At 37.6% G+C, this 7,136-nt stretch overlaps 2 protein-coding genes across 3 annotated transcripts in view; one reads left to right on the forward strand and one right to left on the reverse strand.

Annotated features, from left to right (window-relative positions):
- Positions 1 to 5,487, reverse strand: part of rs1b (retinoschisin 1b) — an 11,435-nt gene extending 5,948 nt beyond the window's left edge. Inside the window, exons 1-3 of one of the 2 annotated variants that reach the window (XM_016494130.1) lie at positions 5,391 to 5,487; positions 4,452 to 4,477; positions 4,184 to 4,370 (exon numbers count right to left, since the gene is read on the reverse strand). In XM_016494130.1, the coding sequence (XP_016349616.1) occupies positions 4,184 to 4,370; positions 4,452 to 4,477; positions 5,391 to 5,436 (259 nt within the window). In that variant the 5' untranslated portion in view covers positions 5,437 to 5,487. The remainder of the gene's footprint in view (positions 1 to 4,183; positions 4,371 to 4,451; positions 4,478 to 5,390) is intronic. The other variant, XM_016494131.1, reaches the window with a different exon arrangement.
- Positions 5,488 to 6,407: 920 nt separating this feature from the next.
- LOC107694438 (histone H2B.6-like) lies at positions 6,408 to 6,918 on the forward strand. The gene is made up of 2 exons (XM_016494137.1): positions 6,408 to 6,578; positions 6,701 to 6,918. The coding sequence occupies exons 1-2, from the start codon at positions 6,465 to 6,467 to the stop codon at positions 6,881 to 6,883; spliced, it is 297 nt and encodes a 98-aa protein (XP_016349623.1). The 5' UTR covers positions 6,408 to 6,464; the 3' UTR covers positions 6,884 to 6,918.
- The last annotated feature ends 218 nt before the right edge of the window (positions 6,919 to 7,136 follow it).

Below are 7,136 nucleotides of genomic sequence, written 5' to 3' on the forward strand. Positions count from 1 at the left end.
TACACATTAACATTCTTTTGCTTGGGTTGAACACATCATTTTTTGCTTGGTTGGAACAGCAGCTACGCTGATTTTTCTCTATTTCCTTCTCTGTTTCTGCCACGGGATTGGCATCCCATGGTAACTAGTATTTACACAAGCTTCAGTCTGGATCCAGCCCTTACAAAGACCTGAGATGACCGAACACCTGAGAAGAGATGATGCCAACCCCTCAGAGGACCTCAGATAATGCCAATCTCAGACAACAAATACAAGTACAACAAATACAACTCAGACATACAAAACTACCAAACTTTGCTATAAGTTTGATCGCAAAACATATAATCATTGCTGTTAATAGTGTTCACCGTCTGTTTGATTACATGACATTAACTGCTTGATTTTTACCGTACATTTCTGCCATATGGACATCAACTTGAGATAGTCACCACTGATAAGCTATTACTAAATATAATGTAGAAACTTTAATTTTCTGTAGAGCTGCTTTGCAACGATTTGCATCGTGAAAAGCGCTATACAAATAAACTTGAATTGAATTGAATATATTATCATATATGAGCCTTTTCCAGGCTGTATGAAGATCAGGAGTCCTGTTAATTGGCACGTGTGATTCTCCAGCAGTTTGTGATGGTTCAGGACAGACGGGCCCTATTTCAGGCCCGGTAATCTGGGCATCACAATCATTAGTCATGAGATTATCCACTGGCCGTCACTGGCTCTACCGTCGCTCAAAGTCACCATACTTACTCATTCTCAATCTGAAGGTCTCTCGCTCATCTTGTCTTATCATTTCCATCAGACAGTCCTCTAGTTCTCTTTTTCCTGATCTGTTAATAATTTGATCGTAATGTCTGCTTCCCTGTCAAACTGAGGTCAGAGGGCGGTTCATGTGTTATCAGTTTTAGCTGATGCATCATGGATGATCGTTACTCACGTAATCACTCTAAAGCCTCTTGGCCTCATGCCCTGAATCAGTAAGCATGCAATTCTGAAGGGACCGAGAGATGCTCTTGTCTCTAATCTTTCCAGTGACAATTAATGCTGCCGTTCGCTGCATGACCTTGCATGTTTTTGCCATTCAAGACCCACACGGGCCAGACAACATTGTTTATGCATGTAAACACATACAGACATGCATGTTTATCTAATGCTCTTCAAGCGTGTGGTCCTGTTGAGCATGCGTATATTCACTTATGCACTGATAATAAACAAGCGATCTAATATGTTTAACCCAGATATTGGGAACAGTAAACAATCCAACGTTTTTTTTTAGAGTGTAGGAAAATATAACTTAATTAATTTGTGTTTCCTGCTAGCTAAATTTCACATTCCTAACCTCTCTTTTCTTTATTCAAAGTTGATCTAGACAAGTAGAAAAATTATCTAAAGTTCTGTTAATCCTAAAGCAATAAACTGTATATCTATATCCATCCAATGTGTACATTTTTCTCTTAAATGTGTACATTTATTTGGCTATTTTTTTTTGTTAGCCTGGCAACACATTTGTATCTGTATATTCTTTGTCTGTTTTGTTTTTATAACTGTACTGCCTTGAAGTTTGTACTGTTTAATAAAATAAAAAAAAACGGGGGAAAACTCAGAATAAAGATTCACGATACGCACTCCAAAGTTCAGATCTGAATCAAAAGATTCGCGAACCCACTCCGAAGTTTCGATCTAACGCCGTGTCGACACTGGACGCGAGAATTGTCGTGTCCAGTCGCACCACACCGCAACAGCTAAAGTCTTTCTACACTCTAAAAAATGCTGGGTTGTTTCAACCCAACTTTGGGTCAAATATGGACTAACCCAACTGTTGGGTTAAATTTTTACATTAAATTTTTAACCCAAAAGTTGGGTTAGTCCAAATTTGACCCAAAGTTGGGTTGAAATAACCCAGCATTTTTTAGAGTGTACACTGGACAATCGCGACAAAGCGATTGTTGCAAATCATTTGAACTTTATGTCAGTATGTCATAAATAGAACGAGGCAGCAGTTTACTGTCAGGGATTTGTCGTGTCTTGTCGCACCGCTATCCAGTGTAGACAGCATCAATGATTTGCCTATAATGAGTTCTACAGTATTTTGCTGCGTCGCGCCGCTCGTGTCCGGTGTAGACACGGTGTAAATTAAATGATTTGCGATATGTGATCTGAAGCCCTGATCTGAATAATGATTCATGATATGCGATACAATTGGAGTGCTTCGAAACAGTGAATCATTTTGCAACTCAGGGTGTATTCACACCTGTCTTGTTTGGTTCGATTGAATCGAACTCAAGTTCGTTTCCCCCCTTGGTGCGGATCTTTTTGGCAGGTGTGAATACAGCAATCGCACTTGGGTGCTGACCAAACAACCGTACCGAGACCCAGCTGAAGAGGTGGTCTCGGTCCGCTTCCAAACAAACTCTGGTACGGTTGAATTGATAAACCAATGAATGGATGACCTTAAGCACACGTGTGGTTTTGTTTACAGTTTCTGGTTCACTTGCAAAAAGGGCAGTGTGAAAGCAAACCGCACCAAACAAAAAAAATAAACATTGTATTTGGTCCGGACCAAAGCAAGTGAACTAGCGGACTTTCCTGGTGTGAATACACCATCAGTGGTTTAACTGATTCGGAGTTTCGAAAAGCTCCATTTCACCCATCACTACATGCTTTTTAAAATCATTACACGCGACGTCGAATTTCAAAAAATGAATGGCCCTTGTGAACTACTTTTTGCTAGTGAATCGCTTGAAATGAAAGATCGAAGTCACGAGTTTCATTTTTAATTATTCGGAGCGGTTAAGCGTGACTCACTCTGTTGAATCAATTTGTGTTCCTCCTCTACTACCTCGCTAGTTTTATGACATTAACTGAAATAAGCAAAAATGTTTACAAATAATATATATATATTTTTCCATTCCAAAGATAACTGCTTTCCATGTCTATGCATTCAACACAAATCTCCATTAATATGACGAGCTGCACCTCAAAATACATGTTAGATGGAAACATTGTGCATTATGATCGAGTTTGTAGCTTAAAGTATATTTTACATAGTTTGACCACTACAATTCAGTTGGTGACAGTTCAACAGGATATCAGTTGAAAGCATCCAGTCATCTTATACCACTGAAGTTAATGTTAATTTTATCAATATAATGTAATAAATATGAGAAATTATTGTTGTATCTGATTGTATTAGTCTATATAGGGTGATAGTCAATGTAAAATAGCAAATGGGAGAAGCAGATGAACACAAAACAGGTGAAATGTGTTGAAAAATGGGGGGATTGAAACTTTTGAACAGGATGATGTGTAAATTCTTCTCATTTTGTTTAACGATCATATTTTTTCATTTGGTACCGGACTTCAGAAGCTACATAAATACTTACATGTTTCCCATAATACAAAATAAGTACAATTTACCCTGATCATCCAATTTAAAAAGTTACACCCCCGTTGTGGCCTTCTTGAGCATCAGTACATGTTTTCACCTTTTGTAATAGTTATGCATGAGTCCCTCAATTGTCCTCCGCGTTAAAACATGCATTTCAAAATCATACAGTCAATGTTGGAAAGGGTTCAAATATGCAGAAGATGCTGGAAAACCAAAGAATGTGCAGGAGCTGGGGGATTTTTCTGAAGAACAGCAGGCCGTTGAACTGCTCAAGACCAACAAGGGACTCATGAACAACTATTCAAAATATAAAAACAGTCGTGAATCATCCAGGAAATGACACATAGTATTAAGATTCAAGGGTATGTAAACTTTTGAATGGGGTCATTTTTATAAATTCAGTTATTATTTTGTCTTATGGAGTATATGTAAACATCTATTATGTGAAATGGCTTATTCAGGACAGTACTAAATAAAAAATAACATGCAAGTTTCATGATCCCTCTTATTTTGTTTCAATTTTTAACATTTTGCACATTCTGCAAGGGGTATGTAAACTTATGAGCTTTTCTGTCAATATGGGGTGCTGTGTGTACATTAATGAGGAAAAAAAATTAACTTAAATGATTTTAGCAAATGGCTGCAATATAACAAAGAGTGAAAAATTTAAGGGGGTCTGAATACTTTCCGCACCCACTGTATATATATATACACACACACACACACACGTGTGGGTGTGTATAATAATTTTGTTATAATTTTTTTGAAGTGTCCTGTACATTGTATACAGGCACTGACCCGACATGCAGTCCAGATAGGGGCTGTGTGTGGATGGCGTGGTGCTGATGGAGGTCCAGGTGGCTGGAGTTGCGGTGGGTCGCGGCTCCTGACAGTCACAGTTACAGCCTGTCGGCGTTTGATTCTCCACCACTTGCTTCACACTCACCTCGTCATCATTGTCATAAGGCCATGGCATCTCTAACTCCTGACACACATGTACAATAGTCACACACACTGTCATATGCAACACACACCTGTACACGTACACACACACATTTATACTTACCCCCTGTGTGTTTATGCCAATGAAAACTGTGACAGAGATCAGAGAGATACAGGTCATTATTAAAGAAATATATATGCCAGTACAGCCAAAAAATACATTTTAACTGGCCAAAGTATATTTAAATATATGCTAACTATATGTTATAAACTGTGAAAGTCAATGAAATATGAATTTGAAATTGAAAATATATTTCAATCTTCATTATGTATTTCAGGAGCAAGAAAATACGTATACTTTTCTATATTACAAGAGCCTACATATAGGCTATATCTAAATATAGGAAAAAAGTAGATCAAGATTTGTAATTTAATAATTTTTACTTTTTAATATTTTAAGTATTTTTCTCGCTGAATTTTGACAAATTAAAATTTTCTATAAATGTGACCTATGGGAATGTATTTTCTTGGATTGAAATATATGGAGGGTAAAATGAATTTTTAAGTATATTGGTAGAAAATATATTTATGTAGCCTAAATATATTTTGAAACTTTCTAATTCTATGAGAGTAGCTATAGGCTTATGTATAAAGACAGAGAGGGACGAAATCGCTGGAATCACTTTTAGTGCGATTTTTATAGGCTATTTCCCGCCAATGAATGATAAAAAAAAAAATTGACAGCCAATCAGAATCCACTCCACAAACAGCTCGAGCATTTAAAGCGGCAGATGACAAAAACTTCTAAAGCGTGCTTAAAATAAGCATAATCGGTTATCGGTGTAAACGGGCCTTTAAAATCATTAAAGTAAAACCCTTGAATTTAATTTTCCATAAATTAATAATTTTGCACACATTTAGGTCCATTTTATCAATTTAGATATGAAGACCATCTGCTAGAGTCCAAATACATAACTGTCAAGTTCCTGGAAACTAGGCTACAGTAGCCTACTGGAAACACACAGATGGTGTGTCCAGCTCTCATATCACACACACTTTGTACCTTGAGTCAGCAGCAGCAGAAACACACTGAGGATCTTCACGTCCATCTTGATGAGCAGGTCTAGTGCGCTATGAACAGCAGCGGTCAGTGTGCTCTGGATTACTGTAATCCACTGACTCCATACATCCAATAATAGTCCTGATCGCCTCTGCCTGTCCTCTTTCTGTACATTGCTCACAGGTTGCTCTTTTGGAGCTCAGGAAACTTGATAGAGTTCTTGGTTGGGATTCAGTGTGGTAGGCTACCATTAACAATGTAGTAACTGCTTAAACCGTGTGTGTTTGTTTTCTCTTGATTAAACAATAAAACAATAGTTTTCCATAAAACAGTTTTAAAAGTAGTGAGAAAAACCAAAAAAAACAACAACCTGATCTGGAATCTTTATATGCGTGCAGCCTGCTATTATAGAACTGTAAAGCCTCGTTTTCATTCGCGTTAAATTCAATATGGCATCAAATGCAACTATATTGATATACATTAATAATTAGGCCTTTTATAGTTGCATATAAAATTCTCAAACCTTAAGACACTCTGAAAAATTGTAATTTAGCCAAAATTAACTGGTTTTATTCAAGTCAAAATATTTTAGGCCTATTCGATCAATGAATCAACATAAATATAGGCTAGTCATTTATAGAAACAAAACTAATTTTTATGTATTAAATCGGGTAGAAAAATATGTGAGGTAATTGCAGGTTACATGCAGTGTAGGCCAGTCCTTACAAAAAGATAGCAGTGCTTTTACTAAAAAAACTAAACTAAATTAGAAAAAGAAAAAGAACAGTGATGTATAAATGTGTGAGAACAAATAATGACATGTGCCTAATTTGAGGACTAATTTGTTGAACAAATAAACGTAAGACTGCCCTAAGCTATATGAAAACTATGATTTATCATCACAGTGTCACTGGACCTTTGGTTTGTGTGAATGCCTTAATTAGGGTAATAAGCTTTAATTAAGACTGAGATGTTTCACCTGTGCTGAGCTGAGCTGAGACACATTAAATAAAGTGTTCAGAAGCTCATATATCAGCTCTATCTCAGGTGCTGACCGTGAAGTGAATAGCAGCGATCATGAAAACCTCATTCGACAGAAACCAGAAGTCCCTTAAGACGTCCAGGAAAACCGGCTGGACGCGCAAACAGAGCACCAAGGCATATTCAGCTTACATTTACAAGATTGAGAAGGTGTGTTAAGGCAAAACTATGCCTGATGTATTATTATTTTTTTCACTCTTTTAAACTGACTTCACACAAGAGATTCGCGTTTATTTGCGTGTTTTAAAATTATTATTTTTTTCTTGTTTAAGGAGCTGAGTGACGTGGGTGAAGCCGTCTCTGTGATGCGGCACCTGTCCGACGCGCATGCGCAGATGGGTGCCGAAGCCGCACGGCTCTCCAAGTTCAACCGGCAGCGCGTCATCACGCAGCGAGAGCTCCACACCGCTGCAAAAAAGCTCCTGACAGCTGAGATTGAAATGCTGCGCTTTTAGACGTGTAAATAATGAATAAAGATGTTTCCGTTTTTTAAAAACACCGTCTGTACGCTATGATGTTTTGTTTTACTTGGTGAAGCGTAATTTAAAATGCGCTTTGAGGTTCGTTAATGGGCCAATTTGTATTAATGGTCTCCAAAGTTCCCTTTCATGGGAACTTCGAACTGTGTCCTCTAGGGGTCGCTATGAGAAACCTAGAGGACGCAGTGTCTCGTTCTCTACTCAGGGAACCATGGTTACATAAGTAACC

The sequence above is a fragment of the Sinocyclocheilus anshuiensis genome, unplaced genomic scaffold, assembly GCF_001515605.1.
Source record: "Sinocyclocheilus anshuiensis isolate Anshui unplaced genomic scaffold, SAMN03320099.WGS_v1.1 scaffold1826, whole genome shotgun sequence".
Taxonomy (NCBI): domain Eukaryota; kingdom Metazoa; phylum Chordata; class Actinopteri; order Cypriniformes; family Cyprinidae; genus Sinocyclocheilus; species Sinocyclocheilus anshuiensis.

What these genes read in the sequence shown, in the direction of transcription:
- LOC107694438 (XM_016494137.1), top strand. Translation starts at nt 6,465, where the DNA reads ATGAAAACCTCATTCGACAGAAACCAGAAGTCCCTTAAGACGTCCAGG. An exon ending in ACATTTACAAGATTGAGAAG is followed by an intron (nt 6,579 to 6,700) that starts GTGTGTTAAGGC and finishes TTCTTGTTTAAG; the next exon opens with GAGCTGAGTGACGTGGGTGA.